The 14,168-nt window shown below is 38.2% G+C and overlaps 1 protein-coding gene across 1 annotated transcript in view; it reads right to left on the bottom strand.

The window, feature by feature from the left end:
* LOC131218836 (uncharacterized) overlaps positions 1 to 14,168 on the bottom strand; it is a 29,251-nt gene that overhangs the window by 10,272 nt on the left and 4,811 nt on the right. The window contains exons 4-5 of the mRNA XM_058213678.1: positions 4,255 to 4,490; positions 3,535 to 3,571 (exon numbers count right to left, since the gene is read on the bottom strand). Of these exons, the coding sequence (XP_058069661.1) occupies positions 3,535 to 3,571; positions 4,255 to 4,490 (273 nt within the window). The remainder of the gene's footprint in view (positions 1 to 3,534; positions 3,572 to 4,254; positions 4,491 to 14,168) is intronic.

Raw genomic sequence — 14,168 nt, 5'->3', positions numbered from 1 at the left:
AAAGAGACAAACAGTAAACCAAAAGATTCAAGAATTCATTTAATAAGGTAGGTTCTACCTCTTGATGAGGAATACCTTCTCTACTACAGGGCTAGCTTCTTTTCCATTCTCTCCAACATTGGATCCCAAAATGAACTCACCATCAGATTGCCACCAAGAGGAAGCTCGAGTTAATTTGAAGGAAGCATGAGTTTTACACCTCACCCAATCCACCAGCAATTAAGCATTGTCATTGCTGGATGTTGTGGTGCTTTTACTCATATTCACCCTGAGAAGCTTCAAAGCAATGTAAAATAGTTGATGAAAATCTGCAAGCTAGACTAGAGGCCCATGTATGCAAATTCCCTCAAGGTTTTTATGAACAAATGCCAGACCCCAGACGCCTTTCAGCAGGAATGACTTCAAGAGCGGAAAGCGGGTGAGCTGCCCAAGCAGGAATGGTTTCTAATGAAAGTTATTTTCACTCATTTCAAGGGAAGTTTCGCATAATAAGTGATGCGGACATCAGAGTGTACCAGCGTCGCTGTAGGAGAGCCCCAGGGCCTGGCCCAACCCAGCCCACACTTTATTTGGGTGATCACTACTTGGGCCTAGCCCGTGGGCCACTTTGAAGACCCCATGTGCATAGGATGTGCATCATGAAGGCCCCAGACTAGGAGGATGCACATGGGCTGCATTATTTGGAGTGTCAGGATAATTTTTGAGAGTTTTGGTTGAGATCCGACCGTTGGATCGCATCCGATGATCAAGTCCCTTTTCAGTTTTTAGTGTCCATTTACGTTTTGTTATTTTTCTGCACATTTTGGTTGGTTTGGATTTCTTTTTGGGCCCCTACTTTGCCAGATTTTAAAAAGGGGATGTTGGTCATTTTACTTTTAAATGCAAAAACTCTATTTAATGGGGGGAAACATCCAACCCTAGGGGGATAAGGAGTACACATTTGTTTTCTAAAGAGAAGCCCATGCGACTTGGAAGAACCCTCCATAAGACTTGGAGCAAAGTGATGAGATTCCATCTTTTTATGGACATGCGACTCGCTCACGTGTTTATCTTCTGCAAGGTATGGTCTTTCCTCCTTCTACTCCTTTAATATATATATATAACATCTTTGATCCTATCTAGCATAAATCCTTGTTGCACCCAAAATCTCTGCCTTCCACATAAAACCTACCCTAGACCCTCTCCCAATTTCCTCCTACAACCCTCAATTCCCAAATTACAGATTTATCCCACCCCATATCCCACGTGATCTTCATCTCCTCTAAACATAGTTTATGTGGTGAATGAGTATGGTAAATTTTATGTGTGTATGAATCTGCCCATGAGTATTTTATTGATATTTTGTGGTAAGGGGTTGTTCTAACAACCTTGACATCCTGCGATTTAATCTTTATATGATTGTGTGCATGTGGGGATGATTTCTAATGAAATGACATGAATTTTTTGCTTGCTGAAATTACTGTTTGGTGAATTGTTCTGCTGAAATTATTGTTTAGTGGGCTTGGCCGATAACCCACAGGTCCTAGGATCTATACGCTTTGAATTGTCCTTTGAATAATCTCCTATGAAACATGACATCCATACATGTATCCTACGTCAATAAGGGTATCATCCACAAATTGAAGATGGAAGATTTCAATTTCCGGATATCCAAACACTAAACCTTTGCAATCAGATGCACAGCCAAAAAGTAACTTAAGCTTTTCTGCCAAGACTGAGAAGGAGGAGGAGAGAGGATCTCTTTGCCTTAATCCTCTCGAGCTCTTGAAGTATCCAGACAGCAAACCATTCACCAGGATTGAGAAATAAGACAAAGATATACAGTCCTTTTATCAAGCCAATCAACCAAATCCCATCTATTTAGAGAATAAATAAGAAAATTCCAATCTACATGGTTGTATGCCTTCTTATAGTTGCACGAAGTGTGAATCAAAACAACATTAGATTTAAGTGCAGGAGAAGGGAAGCGTCTGTTTCAAACATTAGCAAATATAAATGGCTAAGAAGCAGAGTGAGAGTGTGACTCCAAAGCATGATCTGAAGTGGGAGCCACACCTGGTTAGAAGGATGGTACAACTAAGGGCTTTCTCCATATCTATTTTCAAGATACCTGGAATGCCAAACACCCTAAAGGTGCCATTTGAGTCATATTTAGCACGAACTCTTGTGGATAGCTGAGATTCTTTCTAAATGGGTATCTAGACTACCTTCGTGTATGGTGTTGTTCTTGTAATTGTGTCAATCATTGTTAACAAATCAACACTCATCAAAGAAACATTGTCTCACTTCTGACTTCTATCGAGGGGGGGGGGGGGGGGGGGCTTTAAAGAGTACCAAAAATCCTAACAAGTCAATGTGAGAGTACTCAGTACCGATATATAATAATAATGATAAAGGATGTGAAAACAACTTATTTTGGTGCTCAGCAATGTTGTCAAAATCGTTGTTGTATGGCATATCGTAATAGGGGTCAAATCATATTAAATCGCAAATCGTATCGTAAATCATAAGGATTTTTTTCTTAAAAATAAATTGAAAACATCTGACAAAATACAAATAAATCAGGGGGAAAAAATAATTTAAAACTCATCATCTATCCATTTCCTATCAATATGCACCATGAAAAGTAATAAATTCACATATCATGATATTATAAATGAGAACATATATACAGTATACATATCATGAGTAAAATGGTAATGGGAGTAAAAAAAGAAGAAGAAAAGATGGGTAAAAACTAAAAGAAAGAAGAAAAAATGAATAAGCGTAGGAGAGGGCCTTTTTCATGTTTTATAAGCAAAGGGATAAAAAGAAAGAAGAAGAAAAAAAAAGAATAGAAATAAATTTATTTTTTTTGTTTTTTATGTAATTTTTGGGTCCATTTACACAATTCTACGACAACAATATGATCAACACGATTCAATATGATAACTCGTACGAATCTAATTCGTACAATTCTTTAAGATTTGATATTTGGGTGTACGATTTGGACAATACTGGTGCTAAAAAACTGTTGCAACTTTGTCACTCCTTATTATCAGACCCGCACCTACCCAAGACAACCTTTTCATCTCCTACTTTTTATAGAAAAACAAGGTACTGTAGACAGTTTATGAAGTGCCAAAGAAGCCTAACAAGTCAATGTAAGAGTAGTCAATACCAAATTACCAATACATACTACAAAAGCATGGGAAACCAACTAGACTGCAAATTGGGTCCCTACTCATGGCTCAGTGGTAAACCCTGTGGGTTTCAACATGAGGTCATGGGTTCGAGTAGCCACGTGGTAAGTGTGGGTGTGAGGGTGTGTGTTTAAAAAAAAAAAAAAAAGAACTGGACTGCAAATTAACTGCTTTTATCAGTCATCTACAGAATCTAATTGACATTAATATCAATGAGCAAGCTATCAACAGGGCTTTAAGGATAGTCATTGGACAGATCTCCTTTATGTCATTGTGGAAGAGCAAAAACTAACCAATAGGAGTTATGGAGAATATAGCCGTAACATAGAGAGGGGGATAAGAAAGGCGATACCTTAATCTCAGCCTCTGAATATGGCTTTGATCTCGACCTATAGAAAAGAGGAAAGAAGTAACAAATCAAACCAAGTACAAATCTTGCTGGGAATAAGGTATACCAACATATTGTGATCAAGAAAGCTCTTCTGATCTTGTATTAAATCTGACTTTTCCATATAACATGTCATAGGTGCACCTCGTATCTCATCTACAATAGTTAGGGGCTAGACAATGGTCAGCATACACCAAAATTTTCTAAATGCCAGTAGAGCTCATCCACTGTACACATGGCATACATGTAAAGCAATCCAGATCATGGTCCCCATTGTGGTGGAACAGGGAACAAAAGTGACACCGAGTGGACTACCGTTAACCATTTGCTTTTGCCACCCCTGACTAATCTACTTTCTAACCATCCATTTGATGACCACCAGTTATGCACCAACAGTGTTGTTTTCAGCCTATGCACCATCCCTAATGGGCCCCACAATTTGGATGGTTTTGATTGATGTAAATGTGTGAACTTGTAGGTGGATGAGTCACCACTATATGCAAAATGATGGTGAACACAAACCGTACCCTTGTCCTATGTGCTAGAACCAATAAAGTAATTGGAGAAGTCATTCCAAGGACAAACAGTAAGAAGATTAACAAGAGCTGTATTGATGAGTTCCGTCCAGCCAGTAATTATAGAATAAGAAAAGAACAATAACAGATAAATGGTGCCCAAGAGTACCTGTCAAGCCCCAAAACAGAGTAGTGATGTGACATCGAATAATTTCCAGTGTCTTTAGGAGTTTGTCTAAAATTAGCTCTCTGATCTTTGTAGGATGTATCAGCTTTCCAATACCAATCATCTCTTTGGGAATACTGGTGGTAGGCACCAGGATCATTTTCCCTCCAACTCTCATAGCTCCTCTTGTATTTATTTCTCTCTCTGTTGAATACGCTCTGCATGCGCCTTATACGCTCCTACAAAGAGAGGAAGTAAGCATACCGTAGCACAATAGAATGGGGGGAAGTAACCATATATAACCTCACAGAAGTATCCAAGAAAGGTGATCATCATCAATAAGCATGATCTTAATAGTCAATGCCAATATTTTGCAACTCAAGATAGAAATTGCTATAATTAAAGCAAGCTATTGAAAGACAAGGCTAAAAGCTTAAACTGATGCGATTTTTGAGTTTTGATTGGATGATGATTCACTCAATCTGCTGAGTTCTAGTTCGAAAAGCATAGAGAAGGCTTTAAAATTTTCAATCAGCCTGATAAATTTACATTGAAAAGACCTTTATTAAAAGCTTATGAATAACAATCTCTCCTCTTTCTTAATTTATCGGAAAAAAGAGAGAAACAATCGTATTATTGTTATTATTATTGAATCGAATCATATTAATTAGGTTTTAAAATGTGGTACAACTTAAAAAATAAAGGAATTACCAACTATTTAACGTCAGGAGATACTATCAAATATTCACAAATTGGCCATCAAATTGCTTATGACAAGGATTACTATGTTGGTATTTACAGCATAACAAGCATGCAGTGAGACTTAAAATATGATCTATTATTCTCCATCATACTTCATAGTGGGAACTTCCCAATGGCAAGAGGAGTCGGTCAGTAAACTGAAATATGCCAATCTAAACATATTCAAATGAAAATGGCTGTTCAGAGCTAAAATTTCTCAAAATCCTTATCTGGATCATCTACAACATCCACATCAAATCAGCTCCCAATGCATTACAACAAGAAAACAAAATGCATTGCTACACCAAACTATGTTCTTTTGACGGTCAATTTGACTATCCGAAGTGGGGTTAAAGTAGCTAGCAAATCATGCCCCCAAAGACATCTGGCTCGCACAAATCTACTGAATTCAGCGAAGGAGGTCCTTAAAATTTGTCAAGCAACCCCACATACCTTGGGACTCAATTTCAGCCACAATGGGGCCCTCACCGGCCTAGTAGGCTCAATTGCCCAACCATCTGTTCAACAATGTTGTGCGATAGATAGCTTAAGGCCTACTTTTGGAGGATCAAACAATAGGTATTTAGTCTTAATGGAAAGCTTATTGAGTTAGCTTTCAAATAAGCTCAAGATCATATAATTCCAACACTATATGAGTGAGTTACGGCCGATTTTGTAGACCCCATGCATATTGACAGGACATCAGTAAACTATCTAACAATGGATAAATTTTCACCAACTTTTGAGACACTAAAATGATGTCATAATGGTGTGAAATTGGTCTCATTTGAAAGCTTATTAAATTAGCTTTCTAAGGAATCTAAGATCATACAATTCTGATACTGATTAAGGGAGTTACAACCATTTTGTGGACTCCTGTCACAGGATAGAACTGTTGCATGACAAGAGCAGAATGTCTCACAGCACTCAACTTACAACTTACTTTTGAGGTATCAAATGCTGTTAAAATGGCGTGAAATTTGTCCGATTTGAAAGCTCATTGAATTAGCTTTCCAACAAGCCTAAGATCATGAAATTTGGACACTGATCAAGAAAGTCATAAATGTTTTCTGAGAACCATATAGGAAATGTTGCTAGGCACAATGTGTCGTGTGCGACGTGTAGTCAGTCTCCACAAGAAACAGTTATCACCACGCCTAAGATGGGGGAAAACACATAGATGTGATCCTTATCCACACCAACTACCTACCAAGCTTGTAAATAGGGTTGGAAACTCTTTACTTCTTACTTGTTAAGTGTTATTTGTTAGATGTTAACTATATTGTTGAATGTTGATGACTTGAGGTCTAATTCATTGTTTAATTGATTTTATTTCAATCAAATGTATTTTAAATATGTAAAATTAACTATCTATTAACTTAGGAAAGTTCACCCTAATTTCTTATATTTTTTACATTTTTTCTTCTTCTTATCCTATTTTTTTCAGATTTTTATAAATTTTTCGAAGAAAAAAAATGCAGTCGATCGCATATGCACACAGGCATATGAGATCGCACACGACCACATATGCAATTTGACAACATTGGTTGAATCAGAAAAAAAGGTCTAATCGCAGGAGGGGGTGGAAGTTCCTCTTAAAGTAGGAGATTGCATGGAGGCAAAGGCCAAGAGCCTGACAGTTAAAAGCCGGCGATTGTGACATGACTTCTTTCCACAACATGGCAAATGTGAGGAGGAGGAACTCAATGGCACAACTGCCTGTCTGGAATTGTTGTGCAATAGACAACTTGTGGTCTACTTTTAGAATATCAAACAATATAAACTCGGTCACATTTGAAAGCTTATGGAATTAGCTTTTCAATAAGCCAAAGATCATGTGATTTTGATACCGTTTGAGTGAATTACGACTGATTTTGTGGACCCCATACATCATTGACGAGACAACAGAAAATTGTCGCACGACAGACAAATTATCATCCACTTTTGAGTTACCAAATGATGTGAAATTGGTTTTATTTGAAAGCTTATTAAATTAGCTTTCTAACAAATTCAATATCACATAATTCCAATATCATTTGAAGGAGTTAATGGCAATTTTATGGACACCTGTCAGGCTGTCACAGACAGAATTGTCAAGTGATAAGAGCAAACTCTTGTGCTGTAGCCAACTTACAAGACCTACTTCTAAGTTATCAAATGATGTCAAAATGACATGAAATTTGTCCGATTTGAAAGCTTATTGAATTAGCTTTCTTAACAAGCCTAAGATCATGCAATTTGGACATCAATCAAGAAACTTATGACTGTTTTTTTCTGGTGGCCATGCAAGAAGTGTCACTAGACAATGTGTTGTGAGCAACATGCAATCTCCATGATAAACCGTTATAGTTGCCCCCTAAAATGGGGGAAACATGTGGGAGTGATCCTTATCCACTCAAACCAGCTCCCAAAACTATAAATGGGGTTGAAAAACCTTAGAAAGCATAAGAATCATGGCAACATCGAAACTCTACCAAAATCCAAGCTCAAAGCCCACAACAACTCATGATGTCTATACTCAACATAACTTGCAACAACAACAAATTTCTATTCTCGTCGTTTTTTTAGTTTATGCAAGGCCTAGCATTAAGGAGTCGTCCAATGTGTAAGCTTGACATCCATGAAGCGATCCTGTTGAGGTAAGTTTTCCTCATATTCAAGTCATTAGAACCCATGAAATAAAGAGTTGCAAATCATTGTAATGTCTTCTATTTTAGTCAATAAAATTTAAAAGCAACTTCTGCTTTTTCCAAACCAGAATCTGTGTTACAGATTTTTTGGCATCATCATCAAAGAATTAGGAGCGGCCAAAGAGAAGGTGGTTGGATTCACTGTTCGAAATATTAGTGTCGTGTTACATATCGCACCCTTGGGATACGGATATGTATTGGTTATCGCATGGGATATATCGGTTGTATCGTGTATTGTATCGCTGTTGTTAGAAACATAGAGAAACATTGGGAAATCGGTCGAATTTTTTAATGAAACTTAAATATTGTTAAAACAGACACCAATGCACGCTTATAAATCAAAACATTACAAAAAAACAAGTGCACATAATAGGTTTTCTTTGTATAGGGTCCTAATCTATGCGTTGTCTAACTAAATTGATGCAAATATATTCAAAGTCTATTCATATAATTTATAAATGTAAGCAATGTTGTCAAATGGCATAAGCAATCCACACGATCATATATGTGATCGCACAACCTTTTTTTGGATTTTTTAAAATAAAAAAATCAAGAAAAATGGAAAGTATGTGATCGCATATGACATTATGCGATGCGATCGCTTTATGCGATATGCGATCGCATACTATCCATATGGCCTATGCAACCATGGCATATGCCATATAGATGGCATTATGCGATTATGCGATCACATAATCGATTATACGATCGCTTTTGACAACATTGGATTCAGCCAAGCCAACCAATTCTATTTCCTCCATTCTAGATAAAATGTCATCCATTTCTATGAATTCGGCGATCTTCACATCCTTAGGCCAAACCTTTAGCCTGGCTTTAATGGTCTACATCTTCTTAAAGAGTCTGTAGCTAGCCCAACCTTCTGCCCTTATTTCAAACCATCACGCCTTTACCATATCGAAGAAGCCACTGCACTGGAGCCATTTAATCTCGAACCTAAACGAGTAGTGATCGTAGCACTGCAACTCATTCAAAGGGAGAATAGGATTTTGATCTTAAACAAACTTTGGAAGGATGATTTGCTTGGCGAGAGGGAATTTCTCCCTCCATGTCTTATTCACTAAGAACCTATCCCCTACAAAGGACTAGTTGGTCTTGGTGCTTCGACCAAGTGAACGATCCACCAAATGAAAGGTGAACAAGCTCACATTTCCCAACAAACTCTATAATCATCGTGCTTTTCAACATAAGTGAGCACCAAACCTTCTCATACACAAACTTTAGGATGTAAAAGTCAACTCCAAAGTATCCCGAATCGGTATCGGTTGGCGTAACGGTGCCCTCCAAAACCGATACAGATATGGGGGCGTAACGGCCCGTAACAGCGCAAAATTTTTTTTGCAAAAAAATATGAAAAAATATGGATTAAATCCGAAATATTCTAAGCATTCCAAATATGCATTCATTTATAATTTGGAACATGTTTATGGTGGTGTAATGTTCCACTCTTTGGTGAGAAGTTGTATCAGACTGTCTAATTATTTTTTAAACCAGCTAACTTGAATTTGACTACAAAATTCATATATTTAATTTTCTAAATATCTAATTTATATACTTAACAATTTAATATCTTTCTCCCAATAGTTCTTTAAAAAAATGAAATTAAATTCAGGTAGATGGCGTTGCCAATTTCGGGCTGACTTGGAGGACCAATCTATGCCCCAAATTAGCCTCAAATTCATGAAATTTATTGCCATTATCCCACTAATGTATTGGTGGACATTTATTGCATAGTGAATCATGAAAAAAAATCAAAAGGCCCTATTTTAAAAAATAAAAGTCCACAAAATAACAATTAAAACTATTCAAAAATTTGATTTTGGCATTGTGAGTTAGCAATTGCAATTCATAATTTAATTGGTAAATTTTAAGTTAATATATGTCTCGTGTACAATTTTTTAAGGGCCCGAATTAGGCGGGACTTGGATTGTGAAGTGTAGCACACGTGTCAAAGTTTTTTGGGCCCCACCCGTGAAGAATGTGTTATATCTAAACTGTCCATTCATTTGACGAGATCATCTTAAGGCTTGACACGAAAAATAATACAGATCTAATTATCAAGTGCACCACACTGCAAAAAGCAATGGGGGATTGAACATCTACCATTGAAACCTTTTTTGGGATCATAGAACTTTTGGATCAATATGAAATTTGTTTTTCCTCTTCCTTCAGGTCTTTTTGACCTTATGAATAGATTGGATGGAAGATAAATGTAACGGTGGGCCTACGAATTGTTTAACCGTGAAAATCATCATCCCCACTGCTATTTTTGTGTGGTCCAGAAGATCTTTGGATACAATTCATTTTTTGGGTAATGCTCTAAAATGATATTTAAAAATAGATGAACGGTGTAGATATAATAAATACATCACTGTGGAGCCCATATAACTTTGATCTCCTTTGAACCGTTCATACAACTCGGAGCTCGAGGAGTGTCAGCGCTCGTCTTAGTGCGACACGTACACAGCAGCTAAGCTGGTGTGTGGTACACCTGCAACAAAAAAAAAAAAAAAAAAAGAGGAGAGAGGGAAACCGAAAAGAAAAAAGAGGGAAAGAGTGAGAAAAGAAAAAAGAGGGAAAGAGGGAAAGAACAAAGAGAGAGAGAGAGAGAGAGAGAGAGAGAAGAAGAAGAAGAAAACGAAGAAGAAAAGGATGGCTGCAGCCGTAGCAGGGCCGCGGCTGTTTCGAGAAGAGGAAGAAGAAGAAGAAGAAACGTAAGTTTTTCTTTTTTTTTCTTTTTTTTTTTTTAAGGCCCGTAACAGCTGTTACGGGTCCGTAACGACCGTTATGGCCCGTAACGACCCCATAACAGCCGTTACGGTTACAATATCAGCCCATCGCCAGTTACGCCCCCGTACCGCGTAACGAGCCCCATCGTTACTGTTACGTATCGGCCGTTACAACCGATACGTAACCGATTTGGGATACCTTGGTCAACTCCCATACACCTTGGGTTGCTCCATCTCACCCTAATGCTTCTATGTACTGCCCATAGGAGGTCCCTTCTCCCCGTGTCTAAAGGCCTGTAAATGTCCGACATAACCCATATTGCTCCACTCTCGCTATCATTCAATTGAATCAATAGCAAAAAGTCTCCAGCCCACTCATCCATCACAGAAAACCTTTCTCCTTTCTAAGGAGTCACCAAACCACAATTGACCCTACAACCAATTTGAATCCCCAAATGAAGACCCTGTTATCCCACGATTGAGCTACCACTGAAGAGTTTACTAACTCTAATCTAGATTCTTGAATCATTAAGATGTCTATTGTCTCCTTCCTACCTACCCTCCGAACAACTCGCCTTTTGCCAAGGGACCCCAGACCTCATCCCTTTGGTATTCCAACTAAGCATCTTCATGATACACCACCATTTGGTCCCTACCTTCCCTAGCTACTCGTGCTTGTGTCCCTCTCACTTATTGCTTTGGTTCCCATCATAGTTAATCAATGTTGATAGCCTCTAAGATTCCCTACTCGTTCTCCTCTGATTCATGCTCCTAGGCCCATTTTCGCCTACATCTCCCTATTATCCAACTTCACAAGAATCTTTTCCAAGTTTTGCTCCATATTAACTTCCCTAACAATTGTCTCAACCTTGTTTGACCCCGACAACATGTGGGGCGAGTAGGTTGACAAACTAGCCACCCCCTCTGGAGGAGCCCAGAAGAAAGCATCTATCACCTTGAGCTAGATAAAATCACTAGCCCCTCTGAATATCTTATCCCATGACATAGATTTTATTTGTGTGGTCTCTGTGTTGATGTGGATTCTGGCTTTCCACCTTCACCCTCTACCCCACCTTCTATTGTCCTAAACAAGGCCTTCTATATCACCTTCTCCAGCCCTACCTTGATGTTGCCCTTTGCAACCCTTGACTTTGTTTGAAATCCCAACTTCCTCTGGGTAGGATCTAAGGCCCACCTCCACCGCCTCAATTGACCCCAGGGACACTCAAGCCAGGGCCGCCATGGAACTATTTTGGCTTATGCTTTGTCCTTGGTTGCCACTGACGTTGAGTTAGCAGAGGGAGCCTTTGCATTGAGTTTCCAGGTCGATTCGATATGACCATTTTCATCCACCTTCCTACCTCATCATCATCAACCTCTGTATAGGGCAACACATGGGCATCACCACTGCTTGCATAAGGGCTTTTAGAACCTAAACATCGAACCTAGCTGTCATGTGAGTGCAATCGATCTCTGTCGCTATGGGCCAAAATCCCATTCCTATTCTACAACTGTCGAGATGTGGACAGATTTTTCCTCTACTATCAAGCTCTTGCTTTTCGATAGGCATGACATGAATATGGAACCTGACCCTGGCGAAACTCACCTTGCATCTTCTTTTCGACAAAAAGATCATCTCCAACACTCGGCCAAAACATTCACCCAATTACTCAATCATCTCTAAACCAAGTGTAAAGGGAGACGCAAAATAGCCTAATCCACTTCACCCTACCTATTTCCAACAACTCCTCCGGCCATGGCAAAATTGCCACTATGCTACCCCTAGATCAGTTACCACTACACTAAAGCTCCACTACCTCTACTGTCTGCTAGTGTTGTGAATAGCGTCGTAGCGTAGCATACGCTACATAGCATCGCATACTAAAAACGCTACGTAGCGCATCCAGATAGCGTATTTCCCCTGTAGCGTACACTACACATATGTAGCATGAGTATCATGAGTAGCGTACGCCTCACGAGCATGCTCCATTTTGGTTAAAATAAAAGATATACTTTGTTATGTGAGTTTGTAAAGTGTTTTAAAATGGTGGTAACTCATATTTCTCACACGTGGCAGCGTTTAGATCTATCCAAACCATCCTTCACACACGTGGCACTGCGTATATTATAAACATGTGCTTGTTTAACCTTTTCTATAATCTAAACCATTTAAAAATGGGCCTCCAAATGTACGGATGAGACTTTTTTCCTCTTAGGAGATGGTGGGAGACTCATATTTAAAAAAGAAAAACCTTTTTAACTTAAAAAGGTTACAAAGGCTTTCTTTCAAAAGCCCTATCTCGACATTGTAGTTGTCGCAACAAGCTTCTCTAGAGATTTTCGATTCTCTCAATCGAAAGGCCCCTTGAAGACGAAATTTTGGGCATTGAATCGGCCCCATAGGAGCATCTTATTCATGTATTTTCAAGAGCATTGAAGCCCAAACAACGGAGAAATCACATTTCCCCCATTTCGCAGCCACCCGGATACATAGCTCAAAGAAATCAGTTTCCAGTTGATTAAATCTCTATTAATTTCTATTCAAGATATGTTTTGGCCCTTTAATCATTGCTAATGAGTTTTCTTTTTATTTATGCGGGAAAGTTGTGGTTATCTTTTCATTTTTTCAATTTTTTTTTCTTTTTATCACATGCGTGGAGTCCACTGTGGTGTGTGTATGGCATGGCCCACATGCGTGGGGCCCACTGTGATGTGTGTATGGCACGGCCCACATGAAACATGTGGTTTTAAACTTTGGGATTTTATAATAGTTTATGCCTGTGAGTTGTGACTTGTGGTTTTAAACTTCTTAATTAGACATCATTAATTAAAGTAGGTTGCTCATAATGTTTTTGATGTGATATTAATTTGATTTAGTTTAAATATGTGAATTCGCTTGCTTTTACTTGAAAATTGAAACATGTGTAGACATTTCCATTTTTATTTTTTGCATTTTTTTTCATATTTATTCTTACAATGTATTATATGTTTTCTATTTTTTTAATATAAAAAAAGAAGTATCGTGTAGCTTATGCTACACACTATAGGGGGCTGAACGCTACGCAATACGCTACGCGCTATTTAAAACACTGCTATCTGCAACTTGAAGAGGAATTGATACTTGTAGAGTTTGAGAGACTGAATATGCTCATGACATTGAGGTTGAGCCTTTACCCAAGCTTCCATTCCTGACAAGGCCGCCTCAGTAATGGTCGTGATGGATACCCCACCAACCTCCTCAGTAAGAGAAGAAAGGTTATATGAGTTAAAACAACAAATTAAAGATTTATAAGAAAAGCTTCCCAGCAATATTTCACTTCCATTCGCTGATTGATCTTAGGTAGAGAGCCAACTGCAACACTAAGGGGAGAGGGGGGTACAAAGTGAGATAGAAAAAGATCACATCTAATTGCAAGAACAACTCCCCCACCCACTGCAAAAAAATAAAAAGATCCATCGAGCAAGTTTAGTGATCCATTTTATGGTATATATCTTGAAGGTCAAAACAACGCATATGCTGCATTTATGTAACTTAGACATGGACACATGGTGTTAGACATAGCACAAAATTCACAACAATCCAACTACAACAGTCATGCAATAATCTAAAAGACACAAGCTTTTTTTTTCAAAGGATATGATTTTTTATGATTATTGGTTATAATTTTAAAGGAGCATGCATCCAGATAAATTGAGTTTTGCTAAAACTACATAAATGAAATAAAGATGATACCAATGA

This window comes from Magnolia sinica, chromosome 11 (assembly GCF_029962835.1).
Source record: "Magnolia sinica isolate HGM2019 chromosome 11, MsV1, whole genome shotgun sequence".
NCBI classification, from domain to species: Eukaryota; Viridiplantae; Streptophyta; class Magnoliopsida; order Magnoliales; family Magnoliaceae; genus Magnolia; species Magnolia sinica.
The sequence above is the reverse complement of the archived record's forward strand: the minus strand, read 5'-3'. Positions and strand labels throughout refer to the sequence as shown.